The sequence below is a fragment of the Cololabis saira genome, chromosome 8, assembly GCF_033807715.1.
Source record: "Cololabis saira isolate AMF1-May2022 chromosome 8, fColSai1.1, whole genome shotgun sequence".
Taxonomy (NCBI): domain Eukaryota; kingdom Metazoa; phylum Chordata; class Actinopteri; order Beloniformes; family Belonidae; genus Cololabis; species Cololabis saira.
The window spans coordinates 26,470,673-26,494,608 of NC_084594.1; the positions used below are offsets into that span (position 1 = coordinate 26,470,673).

At 38.7% G+C, this 23,936-nt stretch overlaps 3 protein-coding genes across 6 annotated transcripts; 2 read left to right on the forward strand and 1 right to left on the reverse strand.

The window, feature by feature from the left end:
• Nucleotides 1-1,562: 1,562 nt before the first annotated feature.
• On the forward strand, nt 1,563-12,453 carry LOC133448682 (bile acid-CoA:amino acid N-acyltransferase-like). Of its 4 annotated transcripts, none has more exons than XR_009782976.1 (12): nt 1,563-1,798; nt 2,325-2,537; nt 2,894-2,993; nt 3,301-3,491; nt 3,638-3,813; nt 3,931-4,047; nt 4,215-4,300; nt 7,804-7,897; nt 8,869-8,949; nt 9,165-9,300; nt 9,397-9,558; nt 12,032-12,453. XR_009782976.1 is itself a non-coding variant. In XM_061727446.1 (12 exons), the coding sequence occupies exons 1-11, from the start codon at nt 1,693-1,695 to the stop codon at nt 9,495-9,497; spliced, it is 1,401 nt and encodes a 466-aa protein (XP_061583430.1). In that variant the 5' UTR covers nt 1,563-1,692; the 3' UTR covers nt 9,498-9,536; nt 12,032-12,453. The 4 variants fall into 4 exon arrangements, 2 of the variants coding, with proteins under 2 accessions (XP_061583430.1, XP_061583431.1); XR_009782977.1 differs by having other exon boundaries at nt 12,035-12,453; XM_061727446.1 differs by having other exon boundaries at nt 9,397-9,536.
• LOC133448683 (protein S100-B-like) lies at nt 10,259-12,105 on the reverse strand. Its single transcript, XM_061727448.1, has 3 exons — nt 12,020-12,105; nt 11,755-11,898; nt 10,259-11,432 (listed from the first exon to the last, which is right to left on the reverse strand). The coding sequence occupies exons 1-3, from the start codon at nt 12,023-12,025 to the stop codon at nt 11,280-11,282; spliced, it is 303 nt and encodes a 100-aa protein (XP_061583432.1). The 5' UTR covers nt 12,026-12,105; the 3' UTR covers nt 10,259-11,279.
• A 2,833-nt stretch (nt 12,454-15,286) lies between the features above and the next one.
• On the forward strand, nt 15,287-23,713 carry inpp1 (inositol polyphosphate-1-phosphatase). The gene is made up of 6 exons (XM_061727452.1): nt 15,287-15,492; nt 18,824-19,069; nt 19,160-19,220; nt 19,312-19,512; nt 19,606-19,780; nt 21,688-23,713. The coding sequence occupies exons 2-6, from the start codon at nt 18,866-18,868 to the stop codon at nt 22,172-22,174; spliced, it is 1,128 nt and encodes a 375-aa protein (XP_061583436.1). The 5' UTR covers nt 15,287-15,492; nt 18,824-18,865; the 3' UTR covers nt 22,175-23,713.
• Nucleotides 23,714-23,936: the final 223 nt, after the last annotated feature.

Below are 23,936 nucleotides of genomic sequence, written 5' to 3' on the forward strand. Positions count from 1 at the left end.
GTTGACCCCTCAGCAGTCTCCCTACTCAATCAATAACTGTAATCTGGCACAATTCTACAACTACTGCTACTACTACTGTCATTTAGCAGACGCTTTTATCCAAAGCGACTTACATCTGAGAGAACAACACAAGCACAAAATCACATGGGAGGGTTTTTTTGTTTTTTTTTAAATAAGAAAGCTACGTCTCAGAAGAAACCATCTTGTTGTAAGTGCATGCATCTTACTAGAGGCCAAAGTGCTCCTTAAAGAGCTGAGTCTTTAGCTTGCTCTTAAAAGTAGGTACAGACCCTGCAGATCAGACAGAGCTTGGTAGGTCAATCCACCATCGGGGAACAGTGGGGGAGAAGAGTCTGGCTACTGATTTCACTCCACATTGTGGTGGAAGCACCAGGCGTCTCTCACTGGCCGAGCAGAGCTGTCGAGAGGGAGTGTATTTCTGGATCAAGTAGTGAAGGTATTGAGGAGCTGTTTGGGTAAGTGTTTGGTAGCCAGAAGCAGAGCTTTGAACTTGATGCTGCAGCTGGAAGCCAGTGCAGAGAGATTAGCAGCAGAGTGACATGAGCTCTCTTGGGTTGATTGAAGACCAGACGTGCTGCTGCATTGTGGATCATCTGTAGAGGTTTAACTGGGCACGCAGGGAGGCACACCAACTAGGAATTATAGTAGTCAATACGTGACATGACCAGAGCCTGAACCAAGAGCTGTGTCGTATGTTCTGTCAGGTAGGGTCTGACTTTCCTGATGTTGTGAAACGGCAAGACCAGGAAACCGAGGCAACATGCTCCTTAAAAGTCAGCAGGCTGTCTAACATGACACCAAGATTCCTGGCTGAAGATGTGGGCACAAGTGTGGTGTACCGGTAATCTAGCTGCACGCCTATCTGAGGAGGTAAGGGGACATCCTTACATATTTTTATATTTTTGCATTAGGATTTCTTTTAATTTAATTTACTTTTATTTAGTATGTCCTCCTTTTTTAAAAAGAAAAAAAGTATTTTCCCTTTGTTATATTTCTTGCTTGTGTTGTTTTCTCAGATGTATTTCTATTAGTTTATAAATCACTGAAAGTTTGAGGACCAAAATACACCAGAGACTTGCTGTTCCCATATCAACCATCCAGACCCCTCAGGTCTTCTGGTTCAGGTCTGCCCAGAACCAGAACCAAACAGAAGCAGCATTCAGCTTTTATGCTCCACACACCTGGAACAAACTTCCAGAAAACTGCAGGAACGCTGAAACCTTCAGTTCCTTTAAATCAAGGTTAAAAACTCATTTGTTTACGGCTGCCTTTGACTGAATTATCTAAACTATTCTGAATTGAAATTTAAACTTTAGATTTAGTTCTCAATGTGAAATTGGCTGTAGTAATGATATTGTGCAAAACGTCAGCAAGCAACTTACTGTACATAGGTTCTCAGCACCTGACCAGTTCTTACCGTAGGTCTTTCCTTGCTAACATAATTCTCTACTGGAAGGTTATAGGGTACAAAGGTCTAATGTTATTTAATAACTCACAAACGGGTTTCAGGCAGACAGAGCTTGCTTTTCAGAGTGTGTAGGTTTGATATGTAGCCTTGCACCTCTATTCATTTAGTCTCAGTTTAGTATACCAAATAGGAAAGACACTTTTTATATATTTTAGTTTAAACTTTTGTGGATTTCTGTTTACAAGGTTGGCAGATACCCTGCGATGTTCAGAGCATGTGGGAGCGTGATCATACAGCAGTTCACAAGAATGACAATACGACCTCGGCTCAGTGTGTGCGGGAAAGTGACAAGTTTGTACCAGAGCGCAGGTATGGTTCTTGTAATATCTGTTGTGTTATTCACATTGTTCATACAGAAAGCTTGTTTTTGGGTTTAAAAAAGGAAATCTTTGACAATTTAAAGCAGTAAGTAGGTCAACACCTGTAGCTTTAGAAGGAAGTTCTCAGCTATACGCTATTGATTAAAGACTGTCTAAAGACTGATAAAATAGAGTCTTTATCTATGTCAATAGATAAATGTGTTGGAATTTAGGAAAAGAAAAAGAAGAAAAGTCACCTGTTGTAGGACAAATATTTTTTACATACTTGCACTACCTATATATTTATATTTATTTATTTGTTCAGCTGATACACTGCAAAGAAGTCATTATAGCTGCTGTAATTCTCTTCATGTACTTTCATCGATTCAAACAAGGTCCTGTTTTTTGTCCCATTTCTATATTTTTTTCATTTATCAACTGTTCAGTAGTCTTCTAGTACTTAATTCAAAATCCAATACATCGGCATGACTCGTATCTATAATGCTGAGTACGGGAGTATCTATTCTATTATTCAGCAGGAGCAGTGCGGTGGAACAGCAGCAGCAGGCCAGCCCCTCTGTTGATCGCTGCTCCTGCTCGCTCCCTCATTGATGAACAGATCAGCATCAGGGGCCACGTCCTGCCCCCGCACTGCCCCGTCACATTACGTGCACAAATGCACAGTGATGATGGGGACCTGTGGGAGTCATTTGCGCATTATAACACGCCTGCAAGCGGCACTCTTTCCTGTGAGTGAAACAGATTAACTATATACAATTTTTACTGTGCAGTTTTTACAGGCCTTACTCCAATTATTGTTAAACAAAATTACATTTAATGTGATGTGAATATGAATACAATTATAACACTGAACTGTATCATCATTTTTCTTGTTTGTGTATTTGACATGTTTTTACACTGTGCAAATGTGAGCATTAAAATTATAGTATCTTTAAATTAAATAAATTGTGATCTTAATTTGCAAGTTAATAACAAATTATTTTTCAAAAAAGACCTGAAGTTGAGATTTTGATTGATTTTTTTTGTTTTGTTTTGTTTTTTGTTTAAGTAGGCAGTTTGTCATTTTATTTGTTCTTGCTTCTAGTAACCAGTGATCATTCAGTTGGAGGGTCTTATTTGGGCTGTGAGCCAATGGGACTCTTCTGGGGTATGGAGCCAGCTCCTGGAGGAAGGGAAGGCTTGAGGCAGGTGATAAAAACAAGCTTTCCAAGGGCCTGTTGAATCAAAGAAAGTGATATTCAACCAAGGGGCTACACCCAGCTTGCTAAACTGAAGCCAATCCTGGAAGTGCCAAAACAGGCAGAACAAACCATGTAACACCTTCCATACACCTTTCATATAACTACAGGCAAATCCAATGATTAGGTTGTTCATAGAACCACATCTAGATCTTATTCCATCTACATTTCAGCTACTGGTACAACCACTTATGGGAAATGTAATTGTCCTCGTCCGGGCTGTTTTTTGACTGACATGCACTTCTTATCACAGGCTAAGGAAGAAAAATGTGGAGACTCCTTACAATGTGCATATTTCCTTACTGGAAGGACACGTTTCCCCCAGTCAAGGAATGGGCGCTGAGCTTGCAGCTGTAACTGTTGAACGCTGGTACATGGCACCAGGAGTGAGGAGAATAGAGATTGTTCAAAATGGAATTGTAGGGACATTATTCCTCCCTCCTGGTAAGCATTTGACACATTCACCTTGTAATTGTAACCAATTAAGAGCTGAGATACCCTACTAGATGTACACAATTCTTGTGTGAGCGTATATGGGTTTAGGGAGTAGTGGAACACTTTCCTAAAACTCTTGGTCTGGTCTCCTGCAGGGCCAGGCCCCTGTCCAGCCATGCTGGATATGTGGGGAATGGGTGGAGGACTGCCAGAGTACCGCTCATCCCTGTTTGCATCCAGGGGTTATGCTAGTCTTTCTCTTGCCTATATAGGGCACAAAGACTTACCTGGTCCACCAAACACTGTCAATGTTGGGGATTCATATTTTAAGGTGCAAGATTTTCTCTATCTTTCAATTCTCTCTTCTTGATGCCTTTTATACAACATAATTTGCTTAATAATTTATTATTTTTATCCTTAAATGTTCCCATTGTTTCTGATTGGACAGGCAGCTTTCCAGCTACTTCAAGATCATTGCCAGGTGATTGCTGACAGAGTTGGGATCATTGGTCTTTCCTTTGGATGTTACCTGGCGCTTCGGATCGCTACTGTGACTGGAGTTAAAGTAGGTAACAAAGCTCACTGTCTGTTCTTAAGCCTGCTGTCCGATCAACCTATAAAATTAATATGTTTCTCCAAAGGAATATACAAAAAGTCTCAGCAAATGCCCTTTATTGGTAAACTTATTGAGTCTAAGGAGATAGATGAATGAGGTTTTCATCTCTTTTCCAGCCATCCTGTGTGATTTGCATCAATGGCCCTATTGGAAGTGCAATGTTGCTGACGGATAAGGATGGCAGGCGTGCAACATTTGAAAGGTAAGTGGTTGATGGTGTTACTCATAGCGAAGCTGGTTCTTAAATCCATTAACTCTGTTTATGTATCACCTAAAGTAAAAAGAGCTTTATAGACGCAGGAACCGAGAAAATAATCTCAAGGGCAGCAGCACTAAAATAAATTAAAACAAGTGTAAAATCATGTGAAAAAATTAAACAAAGTACTCCCTATATCAAGTTAGTAACATGTTGTTTTCTTTTTTTTTATCTTAATTGTTCAGATAATGATTCAATAATGATTGTTCAGAAGACAGGGCCGTTTTCTACTTCATCTCAGTTCATCCGTCTGTCCAAGTGATGGCAGAGTGTTGTTATGTTGTTGTTCTGTTTTTCTTTTGGTTATTTTTTTCTTTGCATTGTGAGACTTAAACTTACTTTTATTGATGCTGTGTTCCTTGACAGTGGTTTTGAAAAAATGTTCCAGTGCTCGTGCAGTGTTTGCAGAAATGTTTTTGATGCAGTCTGACAACCTGAACCTCACAGCCATTCCATTGTGTACAGAAATGCTCCTGATTCCCTGAATCTTTGAATGATATTATGCACCACAGATCTGGACATCATCATTACTTTGTCATGTTACATTATGAAATGCTATTTTTAAATTGTTGCACCCTTTACCTACATGGGCTTTTACAAAGAGGTGAACCTTTCTCCATCTTTTTTTATTAATGCTCTCTGATATTAATTTTATATTCACTGAAGTTATTTTCAATAAATATTACATTAAATACTGTATATATTAACTATTAAGATTGTAAATGTTAATATTTACAAAAGCTTGGCTCATTGCCTCCCTCTTTAATGCAGGCGTCCATTGCCCTCCTTTTGAAGAAGGACAAGGACCCTGAATCATGCACTTCTTACAGGCCCTTGTCTTTACTGAATGTGGATGTCAAAATTTTAGCCAAAGCACTAGCAATTCGTCTGATTAAGATCCTTCCTTGCATCATATCTGAGGAGCAGAATGGTTTTATCAAGGGACGCCAGCTCTTTTATAATGTCCGTACACTTCTAAATGTGATTCTCTCTAAAGATTCTTCTCCACTCCCTGAAGTTGTTATCGCGATTGATGCTGAAAAAGCGTTTGATCGTGTCGAATTTAACTATCTTTTTGCAACACTTCATAAATTCGGATTTGGACACAGGTTTATATCTTGGATTAGACTTCTTTACACTTCCCCTCAGGCCAGCATTCACACCAATGACAACTACTCCACTTATTTTACATTATCACGTGGCACGAGACAGGGCTGCCCTCTCTCCCCTTTGCTATTCGCTCTATCCGTCGAACCACTTTCAATTGCTTTAAGAACTCTTCCTCTATTTCGCAGAGTCTCTAGGTCCAATGTGGAACTCAAATTGTCACTTTATGCAGACGACCTCCTTTTATATGTATCTGACCCTTTAACCAGCATTGCATCAATATTATCTCTGTTGAAGAATTATGGATCCTTCTCCGGCTATAAGGTCAATCTTCACAAGTGTGAATGCTTCCCCATAAACACCTCTGCTTTACAACTCAAACAATCTGATATCCCCTTTAAACTCAGCCCGTCGGGCTTTAGATACTTAGGGATTAATGTGACCCGCACTCTGCCCTCTCTTTTCACCGCTAATTTTTCCTCAGTGGTAACTCGAGTGAAGGCGGACTTACAGAGGTGGTACTCCCTACCATTGTCGCTGATAGGAAGAATTAACACAGTGAAAATGACTGTATTGCCTAAATTTTTTTGTTCCAATGCACTCCTTTATTTCTACCAAAATCTTTTTTTAAATCACTTGACCAAATTGTTTCCAACTTTTTATGGGCCGGTAAGACACCCAGAGTGAGGTATTTGCTTCTCCAAAAATTTAAATTTAATGGGGGTCTAGCACTACCAAACTTTTTGCTTTACTATTGGTCAGCGCATATTCACAAACTAATTTATTGGCTTCAGTCTCCTGAGTTATTATGGTGCAGATTGGAGGCTCAGTCACTCTCTTCATCCTCTGTAACGGCCCTACTCTCCTCCTCTTTACCATTGAATCCCTCTAAGTTTACAAATAGCCCTGTGGTGCTTTCCTCCCTTAATGTTTGGTCACAGTTTAGGCGCCACTTTAAATTTGCTTCTCCATCCACCTATACACCTGTTACTAAGAATCATCTGTTCCCTCCATCACTAATAGACACCACTTTTATGATTTGGTACAGCCGGGGCATTAAGCACTTCAGGGATCTATATAAGGATGGTATCTTTTCCACATTTTCAGATCTGAGGTCAAAGTTCAATTTGCCTGCCTCCCATTTGTTTCGCTACTTCCAGCTTCGACACTGTGCCTCTGCTCTGTTTCCATGCTTCCCTTCCCTTCCTGCGAACCAACCGTGGGATGATCTTCTAACTATGAAACTCAGTCAAAAGTCTCTGATATCTAAGATATATGCACTGTGTATGACATTTGATGATCATTCTGTAGATAAAGCTCGGGAGGGTTGGGGACGGGAGTTGGGCCTTGACTTCACAGGGGAGCTGTGGGATAAAGCTATCCGTAGCATACGATCCAGCACGCCTTGCGCTAGACTTGAACTTATTCAATTCAAGGTGCTGCATAGAGCCCACCTATCAAAATCCCGATTATCGGAAATATATCCGAATGTTGCAGACCTATGCGACAGATGCCAGGGCTCTCCCTGCAATTTAAGTCATATGTTTTTCTCCTGTCCTAGGTTACAGAAATTTTGGAGTGATTATTCTGTGATCATGTCTAAAGTTCTGGGGAAAAAAGTTGTTATGGCCCCTCTCTTAGCAATATTCGGACTCTCTGTTGACTCCTCACATATCAGCCCCACACAGTCAGAAGTATTGGCTTTCACATCCCTTTTAGCAAGACGTCGTATCTTACTTTCATGGAAATCCCCCAAGTCTCCGTCTATTTCTCTTTGGCTTAGTGATGTTATGTTTTTTCTCAAATTGGAAAAGGTGAGATACTCCGTAAAAGGCAACTCAGCTAAATTTGTTCATAAATGGCAATCCTTCATAGATCACTTTATCGCGTTGAAGACTATACCCACCGACTGACCCCCCCTCCCTTAATTTTCTTTTCATTTCCTTTATTTGTTTTTTATTATTATTATTTATGTTGCATTTTATGTTTTATTTATTTCCATTTAATGGGATATCAGCGATGGGCATTTGCATTTACCACTGCATTTGTTTTTTGTATGCACTTTTGCTCATTCATTACTTTCCTCCTTTGATCATTTCTTGCTCATCTGTTTATTTATTATTTAACGCTACAGAGACTCTGTTCCTTAGTTCGGTTTTGTGTGTTTAAAAAAAAAAAAAAGGGGACAATGTATAATGTATAATGCGTATCTTTGATTACATGTTTCCATGTTATCATTGTATGTTGTTTCTTCTAAAAAGATCAATAAAAAAAAAAAAAAAAAAAAAATATTTACGAAAGCTGATTTTTAAATAAGTTGATTAATGTGTTCTCTTTTTCAGTTCCCAGAAATATTGGAATTATGATGATCAAGGACGTGTCGTTTTCAAAGAGCTCTCCTTGCCTGCTAATCTTTCACCTGAAAGTATTATCAAGGTGATGTGACCGAAGCACTTAAGACCTGGCATTAACATTTATCATAACTATGAAAAATGCTTCTGGGGAATGCATTGGGATCTTGTTGCCCAAACCACACTGTGGGTGGTCGTCCCACTGTCATAGAGGCATAACAGGTTAGCTTGGCCTGCCACCCTAGCGCTTATCCTATTTAATGCAAATAATTAGTCTAATTCTCCAGGATTTTACTTGGATTTCCAGGGATCAGAGTACCAATGGATGCTGAAAAACATTCCTCTGGATGTCATTTGATTTTGTGTAAATCAAAAAAGATGCATCATACAAATAAACCCCTTGCTCCTCCTTGAATTAATTTCTGCAATGTCTTAATGACTGTGAAGAAAACATCTATGAGTGTCCAAGCTGCAGGAGGAGGGGAGGGATGTATTATTCGCCCTCACAATATCATTTCATGCTCCTTTTGCCTCTCCGTCATAGTACATCTACTACAGAAAAAGAAGAAAATAAAAACATTGAAATGTTGAATGGATTTTTTTCTTCCATTCATCCATTTTCTATACCAGTTTTATCTTGTACAGGGTCACGGAGGTCTGCTGTAGTCTATCCCAGCTCATTACAGGCGGGAGGCTTTTTATTTTATTTTTTTGTAATTTTTGTAAGAAATTTGACTCAGGAAAATGCAAACACCTTAATCACTGAGTCTATAAGATATTGTTTAGCCCACAAATTTAGAGTTTTGCTGACTGTGTGATGAGGGTTTGGAAATCACCTCCCGTCACTCTTGATGACTTGAGACTCAGTTGAATAGCAGGTTTAAATGGAGGCATTTAGATCTGTCTGCTTCCACATATTAATACCAAATGCAAAAAGCATCAGAAATAGAAAAGCCCTGCTAATGCACAAATGATCAAACATTTATGAATATTATCTCAATTACTTTTTTCTGTCACTGCCTACAAACTCTGCTCTGATGTCTTGGGTTTTTGCAGTTGGAGAATGTCAGCTGTCCACTCATGTACATAGTGGGTGAAGATGACCTGAATGCTTCAAGCATAGAGACTGCAGATGTGGTAAAATGTCTAATTTATTGCTTTTAGTATAGTCGATTTTATATTTAGAAAGAAAAACAGTTGGTCATTTTGATGTTTTCTATCAGACATGCTCAGCCAGGGTACATTCATTTCAGTTGTAAATCAAACATTTTAAAATTCCTTTTATGGTCTTGTAAGATAGCATTTTTATACTTGCTGTACAGTTGTTTTAACATTCACTCACTGATCATTAGATTGAGGAGACTCTGAGGTCTGCAGGTAAATCCGAGCTCTTTACCCGTTTGTCATACCCCGGCGCCGGTCACTTGATTGAACCGCCTTACTCACCAAATTCAAGAACATCCATGTGGTCCATCAAGCCTAAGAAATGTGAGCCCCATCCACATTTTTTGATTCTAGACTTTTTTGTACATTGTATTTAAGAGCCCCTCCGTCATGATATAAGGTTTTTTGTTTCTCTTGCAGTAATCACTGTTTGGGGAGGTCACCCTGCACCACATGCCTTTGCTCAGGAAGATTCCTGGAAGAAGATCCTGGAATTTATGGAGAGCCATCTAAGACGCTAAAGCAGGATGTTGAGATAGAAAACATTACATCTTAAATGGGTCAGTGGGAGACTAAATTTATGTGAGAATACTTTAACAATTCAAATATAAAGGGTCTCCTTGAACTGCTGTTGAACGATCTTGACAACTTGCTTATTACTCCATTGCTATCTTGCAAGTAGCACATTTTCCACAAGAGGTTGCTGTTTACTCTGGGTCAGAGCTGTGTGTTCACCAGCAGTTATGGAGGGAGGGAAGTTGCCATAGCAGCAGCTTAGAGTAAAGATGTTTCAAAGCTGTTTGCAGTTGTAGCAATCAACGGACGACTTTGTCTAAAATGTGTTTACTTTGCTGGGTCCTGTTACAGTACGTACCCACATCCATAAATCTATTATGTTTCAAAAGATAGCGTAATCCAATCTGAAAGTCTGAAGTTTCACAAAAAAAGTAACCACCTAGATTTAATTAAGCCAATATGTAAGAGCATCCTGTTGGATAATTACTGCATTGATGATTATGTTTCGGCTGACAACCAGTTATTTAACCCTAACTGATGCAGTGAGTAACTTTTCATTTCTCAAACAACCATGTCAGAAGACACATCCTGTGGTCTTGAAAAATGTATTGATTTGGTCCAGAAGGGTGAAATTACTGACATCAAGCAAAGAAAACATCTAAAGAAATTTCTGAAACAACTCCAACTTGGTTAAGAACTCTCCAACGCATTATTAAAAACGGGAAGGATAGAGAAGAAATTAGGAAGAAAAAGGAAGAAATGTGGTCAGAAAAAAAATCTTTAATCATCGTCTGGTAAAAACAAATTTAAACAAAACAATATTGGTAGAACTCACAGCTTTGACTAATAGTAAAAGTAAGAGCATTTCCACATGCACAATGGGTAGTGAACTAGAGGGATTTGGACTAAACAGCTCTGTAGTCTTTAGAAAACCACCTATCAGTGAGGCTAATTGGGGGAAAAGGGCTTCAATTTGCTGGGAAGCTTAAAGATTGGACTGTGGAGCAATGGAAAAAGGTCATGTGGTCGGAGTTCCAGAGTGATGGATGCATCAGGGTAAGATGAGAGGCGGATGCAGTGATGCACTCATCATCCCTAGTTCCTGCTGTACAAGCCTGTAGGGGCAGGGCTGTGATCTGGGGTTGGTGCGGTTGGTCAGATCTTGGTTCAGCAAAGTTATTTGCCCAAAGAATGAGATCAGCTGACTACATGGATATACTGAATGACCAGGTTCTCTCATCAATGGATATTTTTTCTTCCCTGATGTCGGGGGCATATTCCAAGATCACAATGCCAGGATTAATCAGACTCAAATTGTGAAAAAGTAGTTCAAGCAGCATGAGAGATTATTTTCACACATAGATTGGCTATGAATCCAGAATTTAACCCAACTGGGATTCTTTGGGGTATGCTGAAAAATACTTTGCACAGCAGTCTGAATCTCTCACCATCAATACAAGAATCATACAAAAGAATGATGCAACTTTGGATGGAAATACATGTTGTGACATTGCAGAAGCTTATCAAAACAATCCCACCACAAATGCATGCTGTAATCAAAGCTATATGTGGTATGTAAGAGTCTGACTTTTTTTTGGGACAGGCAGTGTATGGCGTCATTCAGGTGTTTTATTTAGCAAAACACTAAACAGCAGATTTACCAATAATTCACCATTTAAATTGGTCACAATCTCCAGATACTTTTATAGACAGTAATCACTCTGTCACACTGTAGTGGGGAAAAAACATGCTGTTCCTTTTGTTCCTCAAACAAGTTGCACATGCTGCTAATGATCATGATGGTTTGGTTTGAAGAATTCATGGCATGCTGAAGTGACCATGGCAATCAGGGCAATAAACTCTTTGAAGTCAATCTCCAGGTCTCCATTCTGGTCAAGATCAGCAAAGAGCTCATCCAGAGTCTCGTTCTCGTGAATTTTCTGTTTGGGAGGGACATTGAATAACTTGTCAATCAGCTGCAACAAATAGAAAATAAATTGGACAAAACTGCAGCAGGTCTGCAGCAACATGTGACTTATTGAATTTGCATGGTTATTTCATCAAGTTAAAACTCATAACTTAGCAGTTATGATTTCCTGTACAAAATTCTGTGCATTTTTCTGAATGATGATCTCAAAGTAGACACAATAAATTATACATGCTGCTCACCATGCCTCCCTGTGAATTGTTGCCACAAGCATAGCTACAGTTATTGAAAAAAGTGCTACCATTAACATGCCGGCATTCAGATCCAAAATTTACCATTATGAAATGATTCATCTCATTGTTGATAAGTGCCTTAAGTTCTGCTTTCTTCAGTTTGCACTTGTAGCCTGAGTATTGATGGAAAACACGAATAATAGTGGCCATGCCACTCTCCAAGTCTGACATAACATCCTTTGGGGCCTGAAACAAAGAATTTAAACGACTAGTTAACTTATTACACTGTAAACATGCATTGGAAACTTGCAGTATGATATTAAACTGTAGAAATGGAATAAAATGTGTTTTATTTAGCTGTACTTACCTCCATGTCCAGCAGCTTCTGTCTTGTAAGGATCCCAAGTGCGACTGGAGGCTCATCTGACGGAGCGCTCTCGGCCTCGCCCGACACAGAGCTGTATTGATCAACCACAGGGGAGCTGCTCACCACTACATAATGCACATCTAATGGACACCAGTGGTCGGAGCTCTGACCAGAACCACTTTGCTCATAAAATTGTAATTTCCCTATGTGCACATTTCTGTTTATTTTTTCAGCTCTGCCCCTTACATTTCATGCAACTGATCATGGAAAAGATCCATAGGAGTCAGATCATTGAGTCTTAAATTTCTGATTTCTGATTTATTTTCGCACAGAATGGACATCATGTTCAACGCTGTCATACAGTTTGTCTGTTTTTTCAACAAACATAGTGGGTGGAAATAAAATGTTTCTTTGTTTGTATTCAACACATTTTCAAGTGGAATGAAAGTATTTCAGTGTTTGTGAAGCAAATTTATATGAGAAATTAAACTATAAGATTTTTTTTCTGAATAAGTCATCGTAAAATACTGAAAACTGATATTGAACAGTTGCAGTTTGTGTCATATTCCAGTGACTAGCACCCTGCACTACATTTGCGGTTTCTGTCACTTTAACAGGAAGAAATATGGGGAGGCAGTGGTCGATTTAAAAAAAAAAAAAAAAAAGAAAAGAAAACTAAAGCGGAGTGAGATTGACATTTTCAAATTATAAGGTATCATTGTCTCTGGCTTCATTTCAATTTTTTAGATGAAACAAATGCCTTTTTGGAAAGTAATGTGAAGAGAAACCAGGAAAATATATATATATATATTTTTATTTTTTTTTTGTAGGAGCATACTGTATATGGCTGTAGGAAGTGAGCGTTTTAAAAAAAAAAACTCTGATATAACTCAACCTTGACATCTTGTTCAGAGCCTCCAAATTTGGACAAAACGTAATTCAATTAGCAGTAACAGATTTTCAGGATACTGTGACCTCAGACACAGGTCAGAGTTGAGAAATCCAGGTTCCCCATCTTTATTTCTAGCAACTTTCATGCCATCCTGCATTTACTGGACCTCAAAAGGGAGAAGTGCAAACCGTAATAGTTGTTTCAAAGGATATGCACTCCACAAAACAGGAAGCAAGAGTCGATTAGGTCACTCTACTGCTAAAACCTGGTGCTCTGAACAAATGTGTACATGGTTGAAATGGCTGCTTTCATACTTTACATTGACCAAGGCATGACGAAGATATTTCATCAGTACTTTGGGAAACTGTTAACTTTTTAACTAAAGGGCATAATGTAACATTTTTCACACAAATTTTTTGTGCCATAATGGTGCAAAAAGGCCTGTCTTGTTGAATTACCACTGTCCCCCTGGTAATTCATACAAATCAGACAGATGTGGTACAGCAGTGCATCGGAGTGTGATTACACACAACACTAGGTGCTGGAGAAACCTCTGCTTTGACTTTGCTATTAGAGACACAACAAAAAATATCCTTCTGTTTTACTTCAGGGTATTTCAAGAGAAAATAAGGTGCAAAATTGACACAAAATTCTCCCTTGAAGGTGTCACGTCTAATAAGCGTGTCTCATTTAAATGTGAATGCATGAGGGTAAAAAAGCTAACCTAATAATAGATAGTAATTAATTCCTCCTTCTTTCTGTATTAGTTAATTTTTTTGCCATTGGCCTAAAGTAGTTCTCCCCTCAACAATGGCAAAAATGTTGCTAGCAGTGGCATAGTTTTTTTTTAATGTATCATATTGTTATTATCACTTTAGTGTTTTAATATATGTTCCTGTTCTGTGTCAGCTCATCTCTGTTTTTGTGTATGTTTGTTTTTAAGATTGAAGATATAATTAAAGTATTATTTGCTTATGAAATATAGTAAAATCCAAAATATAACATTTCACATATAAGGATTTATCAGTTTTTAATCACACAAACAACATCAAAAGGTCTACAGAAGACTATAAACTTATTTTATAGAACAGAATTGTTTTTTTTATTGTCCTTTACTTTTGACCTTATATGAATTCAGATATTAGCCAAATGAGCCCAGTTATGATTTAGATGATTATTTCCCGTTATTCATCAGTTAAGGCCGTCTCATTTTGTTTACCTGAATAATTTCGAGAGTCCCACATCTTTATATTTTACATGCCTACAACCTGTTTAACAGTATACACCCAGAAAGATGAATTAACACAGATAATAAAATAATAAAATAATAACCTCAACTTCAAAGTTTGCCCACACGGCACGTGCAGGGAAAGATTATTTCGTGTAAATTCAAAAATGCAAGAATGTATCGTTTGTGAATTAATTCATTCATTAATTAATTTTTATTTTGAACATGTATAAAAAAAATTATTAAAAAAAACAGTAAAATCTTCATATTCACATATTTTCGAAACAAGGAGTAGGAAGAAGTATACACTTTTTCCTAGTTCCTACCCCTTTATAACTATGAATTTACATTATTGTTATTATATATACACAATATCCATCTAAATATAGTCTATATAAATACTACGTAAACATGCCTATTACTACATAATTATCCATATGAGTATATAGAAAATATAAATATTACATAAATATATCAATATATAGAAAATACAAATATTATATAAATGTATATAAATATACACTATATAAACTACATAAATATCCCTATAAATATCCCTATACATATACATATACATATACACATATATATATATATATATATATATATATATATATATATATATATATATATATATATATATATATATATATATATATATATATATATATATATGCTACATACCTAATAAATATATAACATATATTACATTTATTATAACTATCCCTCTGAACATATGATATATACTACATAAATATCCACACATAAATATCTAAACATGTCTTAAGCAAGTATAATATACCTTTTTCCCTATTTTATTTGTTTCTCACACTCATCGTTAACCCATTTCCTCTTCCATATACCTATTTATAAATATTTTTTTGTATCTCTTTTTAAACAGATTTATGTTACTTTGTTTCATTTCCTGCTCCAAACTGTTCCACAGAGTCACTCCACAGTTCGATATGCACATGCTTTTCATTGTTGTTCGTACTCTGTTTTCTAAAATGTAGTTCTCCCCTTAGATTTTAGCCCCTTCTTCTCTGTGAACATTCCTCTGATAGTTTTTGGTCATTTCCGACTTGATTGAAACTCAGATTTCTGCTTGCACCTGAACGCACCGCGTTGAGTTTCCTGTTGTCTCTGCCTTCACGACTTCACGACCAAACCTTCAGCTCCGGTTTATTAGTCGTCGCCCTTCCGATGACAGCAAACTGACGTCAAGACCGCAGAGCCGCTACAAGTCTTAATTACACTCCAAATATTGTGATTTTACGAAAAAGTGCGCGTCCCGACTCTCGGAATATCCGTGTTTGCTCTAGTGGGACGACAGCCGTGTTAAACCTGGGATTGGTGAGCTTTCACTCATTTCACCCTGGTTTTTTTTTTCTTCTTTTTCCTCGTCCATTTGAATTTCCTGGACCAGGTGGTGACTCATTACAGCTGAAGTAAAGCAGAGTAGAGTGACATTCTTGACAGGCACAGACCAAAACAAATGTAAATCTACACCAGGGGCGTCTCTAGGATTGTGACACATCTGGGGCTTAGCCCTGAAAAGTTTATGATGTGCGCACTTAGAGCGCGCGCCCGAAAATTTTGGACATAGAGACATTGATTTATCACGTACAATTAGGTCTCTGCATGAATTCTGACTTCTACACCTACTGTCTTTGTTAATTTCTTGTTTGTAACTTTTTGGTGGCTTGTCCTAAAAAAAGAGGAAAATTCTCGACGTGGACGATTTGAGGGCGCAACGCACCCGAACCCTCTAGGGGGGTCCGGGGGCATGCCCCCCCGGAAAACTTTGAAAAATAGACTCAAAATGGTGCATTCTGGTGGTCTCAAAGCTCCATAATCACATCTTTTATCAATGCTAGAATACACACAAAAAAATCAGAATTTTTACAAAGAATGATGCATTTTGATAACATAATAACACGCATTCATCATCATGGGTAATTCTTCATGCACGAATAAATCTTGAAATGAAGATAATTATATCTTAAACTTCTAAAATGGCCAGAATCCCCCTTTCCCACCGAAAAAACTAGGGATGCACCGAAATGAAAATTGGAGGCCGAACCTGAAGCCGAATAAAATTTAAAGACTTGGCTGAATACTGAGTACCGAATAGCCTACAGAATGCGGTTGTTCAGAGTTTTTCATTTATTTTGCCATTTTTTTCACAATTGCATAGATAATAACAACAAAAACAGTAAACTAATGAGTTGAGCCACTGTCAAGCATTACATTTATTAACTGTAGTACCGCTATTATGAGAGGTTATTTCTCACAGTATTAGCCTAAAGGGACTTAAGTCTGATTTATGGTCCCGCATTACACCAACGCAGAGCCTACGGCGTAGGGTACGTGACGGTACGCACCGTACTGTGCGCGTCGCCGCGTAGCCTACGCCGTAGGCTCTGCGTCGATTTAACGCAGAACCATAATTCAGGCTTCACTCACTGCCGCAACGTGTTGCCTCCAGTCATTTCAAGAGCAGAAGCACACCGCAAAACACTGCATTGCATATTCAGCGCCGCACAGAGGCTCCCAAATGGAAATTATTTTTGATTTCTGAATGGATGAATAGATACGTCGCTTATTTTTTGCATATTATTTTTTTCTTTTCTGGCCTGGCGCAGCGCGTTTTCGAGTCCGTTGTTTGGGGATTTTTTTTTTTCCCCGTTCGTCGGAAGCCGCGGAAAGTTTTTGCTGAGACCAAAATCCGCGGAATTCCGCGGATCCGCGGAAGATTCTGATGCCTGCAGTATGTCCATAGGAAACGAATTGAACTCTGACAAGTCAGTCACGCACAAACACAGGCATGCACACTCACACAGACAGACACACACACAGACGCTCACACACAGTAACTTCAGTTCTATCTGTCTGTCTGTCTGTCTGTCTGTCTCTTTCTTTCAAACCCACTCTCTTCTTTCTTTCTTTCTTTCTTTCTTTCTTTCTTTCTTTCTTTCTTTCTTTCTTTCTTTCTTTCTTTCTTTCTTTCTTTCTTTCTTTCTTTCTTTCTTTACAATTGCATTTACATACAGATGCTAATAAAAGATCGTTTTTCTCATGTAATATCAACTAGCTGTTAGCTAGCTAACTACATTCCCTCTATAGTTCAAGCTGCAACACTCTTTTCAAAATTGTATTTTACATACATTTTTACATCCACATAATTTCTATTCCCATTACCTCTTTTATTGCTGACCACCTTTGGGGAGAAAAACGTGGAAATCTTTTTCTGTAACATCCCGAATACAAGTCATCTGAACAGCTTTCTGCCTGCTGCCTGCTGTTTTGACTCACGACGTGCGTCGTGCGACCTGGAGGTGTTAACCACTTGTGCGCCAAAGCCAAAGAAGTGGCTTGAAAAATAAATAAATAATAATAATAATAATTGTTAATTGAATTGTTACTCAAATCTGTCCACTGTTTTATCTAAGCATCAACATAAGAGGACCGTAGATTAACCTAAACACAAAAAAAAAAAAAAAAAAAGAAAAAAAAAAAGATTTTTTTTTTTTTTTAAATTCATATTCGGGGCTAATTAAAAAACATCCGGGGCTTTAGCCCCGAATGTTTTAGCCTAGGGACGCCACTGATCTACACTTAACAGTGATGTTATTTTCCATCCTCACACTACATGTACGTGTCGAGGATGTTATGCAAACATTTACATAAAAGTATGAGTTATTTATGTTTTTGGAGAAATTTTTACAATATTTACTTTTGCAGATGGGAGCAGGGGCGAAAATCCCGTTTCATAGTTGGGGGGGACAATAAACAGTAACATTTTAGAGAATAAATCCAGGGGGGGACAAGGAATAAAAGTTTTAGCCTTCCTTTAATACAGCATTTTGACATTTCCATCTCTATCTCGCAAACAGGCAGAAGACCTTTCTTAGAGTAATACAAAACAATGGTATTAGGTGGAAGGTGGCAATAATACAGCACATCTGACATAATACACTGCAAAAACCCAAAATCTTAACAAGAATATTTGTCTTATTTCTAGTTAAAATGTCTCATTTTTAGTTAAAAAAAATCTCATTACACTTAAAACAAGAGTCGTCACTGGAAAAAACAACAATTTTCACCTGTTTCAAGTAGATTTTCACTTGAAATAAGTAGAAAAATCTGCCAGTGGAACAAGATTTTTTTGCTTATAATGAGAAGATAAATCTTGTTCCACTGGCAGATTTTTCTACTTATTTCAAGTGAAAATTTACTTGAAACAGGTGAAAATTGTTGTTTTTTTTTCAGTGATGAGTCTTGTTTTAAGTGTAATGAGATTTTACTGTTTATTATTATTTTCTATTTCGGTTTCGGCCACAAATTTTCATTTTGGTGCATCACTACTAAATACTACTGCATTGTTCCAAAATTATTAATTCTGTCTCAAATTATTCTAGGGGGGGACAGCTTTACTAATGGGGGGGACTTGTCCCCCCTGTCCCCCCCGGGATTTTCGCCCCTGGATGGGAGCAGGGTTGTGAGTTGCATACGTGTGGCTTTTTTTTCCTCTGGTTTGCATGCAAAACCCTGAAGCCACATCCCTCCCTCCTCACACATTTCTTTTTTCAGAGATGCCCTGTTTTCATTCTGAGGCTATAATTAGACCGACTTGTACAAATGTGACCTCCCTCATCTCTCCCTCTCTCTGTTTCTGTCACAGAGAGGGTTTCCATCACTCCCACTGTGTCCTCTCTGCTGAAGCATGGCTGATCTGCTGAGGCTGCTGCTCCGGGTGGCTGAGAAAGCTGCAAACGTGGCTCGGGTCTGCAGGCAGGAAGCTCCTCTGTTTGAGCTGCTTGTGCAGGAGAAGACTGGAGACGACAAGAACAAGAAGTTTGTGCAGGATTTCAAGACGCTTGCCGATGTGGTGATTCAGGAGATGATCCGGCATGATGTGGGCGCTCAGGTGGGAAGATACCAAAATGGAAAACCGGCAGAATGAAGCTGAGCTGGATTGGAGTTTTTAATTGTGTTATGTTGCTTTTCTTTCATGCAGTTCCCTGAAATGGCTGATTTCATTCAGGGGGAGGAATCTAATAAGTTTGAAAATGGACTTGGTAATTTATGAACATGACACATAGCACACTTGATTAGGTCAGCTGCGTTATAGACCTATGAAATGTAATTAAAGCCTTATTATGTTTCCAGGAGAGAGTGTAACCGTCACGGTCTGCAGCACGGTGGAGGAGACGGCAACGCTGCTGGCCACGGTGTTAGACGGTGACCACACAGCGGCGTCTCTGCTGGCTCGAGCCATCCACCAAGACCCAGAGACCATCGAGTTGAGCACAGACGGCCTGACAATCCCCGTCAGTCCCGCTGAGCTCGGCATCTGGATTGACCCCATAGGTAATAAGTTCACTATTTGTCAGTTACACAACATCCTGAGATAAAAGCTGACTAATTGTTACTCTCTTTTTTTTTTTTTCCTTAACTATTAAGATGCCACGAGCCAGTACATAGAAGGTCGCGAGGAGGCGCTCACGGAGGGCCACTTGTCTCCCTCAGGTCTGCACTGTGCACTGGTCCTGATCGGGGTGTACCTCCGGAGCACAGGCGAGCCTGTCATGGGTGTTATCAACCAGCCGTTTAACCACAAAAGTCCTACAGGAGGAGGGTGAGTAATTCACTAAACAAAAGAGGTACTGATGTATAGGTTCTATAGGCTCTTCCTGCAGCACTTGTCTAGCAAGTTTAAACAGGGATTTATCTCCATTGTCTGTTTTTAAACCATTTCAATGACCTAACTTCAAAGTCCTTGTCACACTTCCTATCACTTTCATGTATGAGAAACAAAGGAGATGCAAAGTGATGTTTCTGTTTCTATTTTCTTTAGTAAAAAGACTGGACAAGCACGTTTTTCTGTTTTTCACTGCAAAAGATCAATTATGTACACATTTTCTGAAATCTAGTGCACTGGATGTATGTGGATTGACTCTCTGATGTCACTGGAGTGGCTTGTATGCAACTATAAACTATCCAAACCCATTTATGTGGTTAAAAATAACAGCTTTTCAGCAGTGGTTCAGTCCAGTTTAGGGACAAAAGTTGAGCTTTATGATTTAACAACTTTGCTCTTTATGATTTCAACCTGGTTTTGATTTCAAGTGTTTTCACTGACTTATTTTTACAGACCTTTCACTTTTTTATCCTGGATGTCTTTGTGTTCATTCACTGCTTCAAGTCCTTAAGAGGTTTTGCACCAAGTGTCAGTGAAAAAACATAAACTGAACGTTACTCCTGTTTTTCACTTAGAATACGACGTCTGCCAATACTCTTTCTCGGCATTGACCTCCTATCTCATACCTGATCTCCAGACACACCCTCCTCCTCTTCTATCATTCCTTATCTGTGTACTAAGTATAGAAGTATAATACAAAGAATGTGTCCTCCAGTCACCCTTGAGCTTTGAGCTTCTATATGCCTGTTCTAACCTCTCATAGACGCACCACTAAACATCAGAGCCATCAATTCATTTTTCAGTACAAAAGATCAAATCCAGCTCCCTGATGTTGGTAGTGAGACTTCACCGTTCTCCTGCGGACACTCACACTGCTTTTAAGATTAAGCTTGAAATATAAAGTCATGTGTTCAACTCACTGATTTTGTTTTCACATGTGCTCATTGAATACTTATTGCGATTGTATACTTAAATCCATTCAGTATTAGTTGTTCAGTTATATAATTTACACAATATTTTTTACTTCCATGGTCGTGTGCATAATGTCTCCACTTCTTGATGTTTACTCAGATAAAACTTGGCAAACTTACAACGTGCTGGTATGGTCTTTTTAAAGAAAAGACTTTCTCCTGTCCTGTCCAAACAATAATTGTTCAGTAATTTTGTATTGTCCTGAACTGTTAACATGCAATTGGAGAGCTGTAGATTCAAAAATGTTGGTCCTTTTTTTTTTTTTTTTTTGCATTTTTCTCTAAGTGTTGAAGGAATGACCGTGGGGGGAGGTTGCTGAAACATCCATCCTTGTGAAAATTGACAACTAATTAAATTATTTTCCACTTTCAGTGCCAAATGATGGACTCTAATTCGGAAATAGCCTTATATCCCTTCCCAGACTAATGATTTCCATTAACTTATAAATTACTTTCCTAAGATAATTGCTGATGTCTTTCCTCTTTGGTATTGTGTTAACACGTGCCATTCTTCAGAACAACAATTTGATAAAACATAAGCTCTTATGGAGGTGTGTACACCTGCTGTTTTTAAAATATTGAGGAGCATTTTGATCAACATAGCAGCAGTAAGAATGTACTTAGTTTTTAACACAATTCTTTTGCGTTGTGGATTAGTTTTGATTAGTTTTGTCATGAGTCGTTGTTCAAGGGTTTATACAGTAGCCACCGAATTGTAAGACCTGGGAACAGATATTGTTTTTGTTATTGTATCCATATGTTAAACTTTAAAAGATGATGTACTTTCTTTTCACTGACTTCATCCTCAAACTTGTGGTTGGGTCCTCTAACTTGACAAGTGTTTTTTTTCTTTCTTTTCTTTTCTTTTCTTAGCTGGAGTGGGAAGCATTACTGGGGCGTTTCCCTCGGCAACATCAATGTCTGTTCAGCGCCACGACCTAAAGATGGACAGGGGCTGTCTGTGGTGCTGAGCTCCAGTGAGAAGCCGGTGGTGAAGGAAGCCCTGACCTCGCTGTGCGGCCCCGACAAGCTGATGTACGCCTCGGGAGCCGGCTACAAGATCCTGTGTGTCATCCAGGGATTGGCTGATGCTTACGTCCTCTCGGAGCGGAGCACATTCAAGTGGGACTCCTGCGCTCCTCATGCCTTGCTCCGAGCCCTCGGAGGGGGAGTGGTGGACTTGAGCAAGAGTCTGCAGTCCAGTTGTGGTGGATGCGACTGCAAGACAGAACTGACGTACCACCAGCCGTACGCTGAGTGCAAGGGAGCAGAGCGCTGGGCTAACCGTGGAGGCCTGGTGGCCTATAAAAACTCCTCCCAGCTCCACAGCATCACTGAGGCTCTGAAAGGCAAGCTGTAGGTGAAAGACATGTCATGTTGCATTTTTGATCATATTCATATTTTCTATATTACTCCATTGATATGGGTGAGATTAGCAGTGAAATATTTTAGGAATAAATGCTACTGACTTATTTTTAACCAAATGTTCATGGAAGTATGTGTACCCATTATAAAGTGAATGTGGTCTGGGCCAAATAATACTTCTATTAAGCTTAAAAAAAACCCCAAAACTTTTGAAACAGTAAACAAACAGGAATGGTGTGATAATCAGAAGCATTTCAGTATTCAGGTTTTAAGAATTTATCCAAAAAAGTGAAAACCATTTAAAGGACGACGTTTGATTTGATTTTGAAGATTTAAAGGGGACCTATTATGGCATCTAATACCTATTTTAAACAGGCCTTGAATGTCTTAAAAACAAGCTTTTGATTGTTTTTGCTAAATAAATAAGAAATTCAGCCTCTGAGCCATGTCTTTATCTTCCCATTCTCTAACCTCATTATCTATGCTGGATTCTGAGTGGGCGGGGAGGCTATGATAATGAGGCTCTGTGCTGATTGGCTGCCTGAATGACGCGATACACCGCTACGAAAAAATGGCGGAAGCTCCGGCAGGTGGAGTTAGTTGTGGGCGTGGTTTCACACATCGGAGGCCAACCTATGTAAATTGCATTTTCGTGACGTCACGACAGGAGCAGAATCTGAACGGCTCGTAGAAGCCACATCACACTGGATGGCTCATCCGGGCGGCTGTACAGACACTGCAGAATTTGGTTGCTTTCCTCCTTCTCTGAGTTGGCAGGCTGAGGGGAGACCACTTTATATATGTTGAAGCTAGAAAAAACGTGTTTTTCATAATAGGTCCCCTTTAAATAGATCAACATGAACAACAACAAAACCTGTTTTGCACTACAATTACTTTTAAACATACTTAGAATCTTATATTTGTTGTTTCAAAAACCATTTAAGAGAATAAAAAAGCAGTTCAGGTTTCAAATAGCCATAAAAGGAAAAGTATTTACTTATAATATTGTGGGTAGTTTCCATATCAGTTCGATGTTGGTTTCCTCTTTGCGTGTGCGACAAAGTAAGCATTATTTTGTAAAGTTTTAAGCGTTGCTATCCATGTGATGAGTGTTGCTGAGATTGTTTAAAAGCCCCCCCTGCGTTAAGTACAGAAATGTTACAAGCGAGCTAGATCGCTCACTGCTGGACAGATGAGGAACATTTTACTGCTTGAGGAAATGTAATCAGCTATCACGAGTGCTTCTGACTGACCCACATCTCATTTGTTTTAAATGATTGAAGTTAATTTGATTCAGCAATTTTTGGGCTAATTATAGCATGTAAATGGAAATAAGTAAATCCAAACGGTCTCGCTGTAATGCAGCCTTATAAGGAGCAGAGCAAAACACAAGCGCTGCCCTCTTTTCATAGCCATAAAAGAGTAGGGTAAAGGTCAGCGAGTGGAAAAGAAATGAGCTGAAATGCTCACTGTAGGTTTACACTTCAATAAAATATTAGGCCAGGTTGAAGGATGGGACCTCCTTAGACGGCAGCCGTTGTGTGTGTAACTTTTGTTCAATCTACACATTTACTCTCAAATGTCAACTTTGATATAAAATTATTGTAACTGACAAATCATATGTACAGTAAGGAGAAAACAGAACAAACATTGTGCATATAAGAAAAAAATCTTTATTTTGAAAACCAGGGAAAGAAACATTTTAAAACTGCTTGCCAGCCATGAAATCACCTCTTAATTCCCAACAAAGGATCATG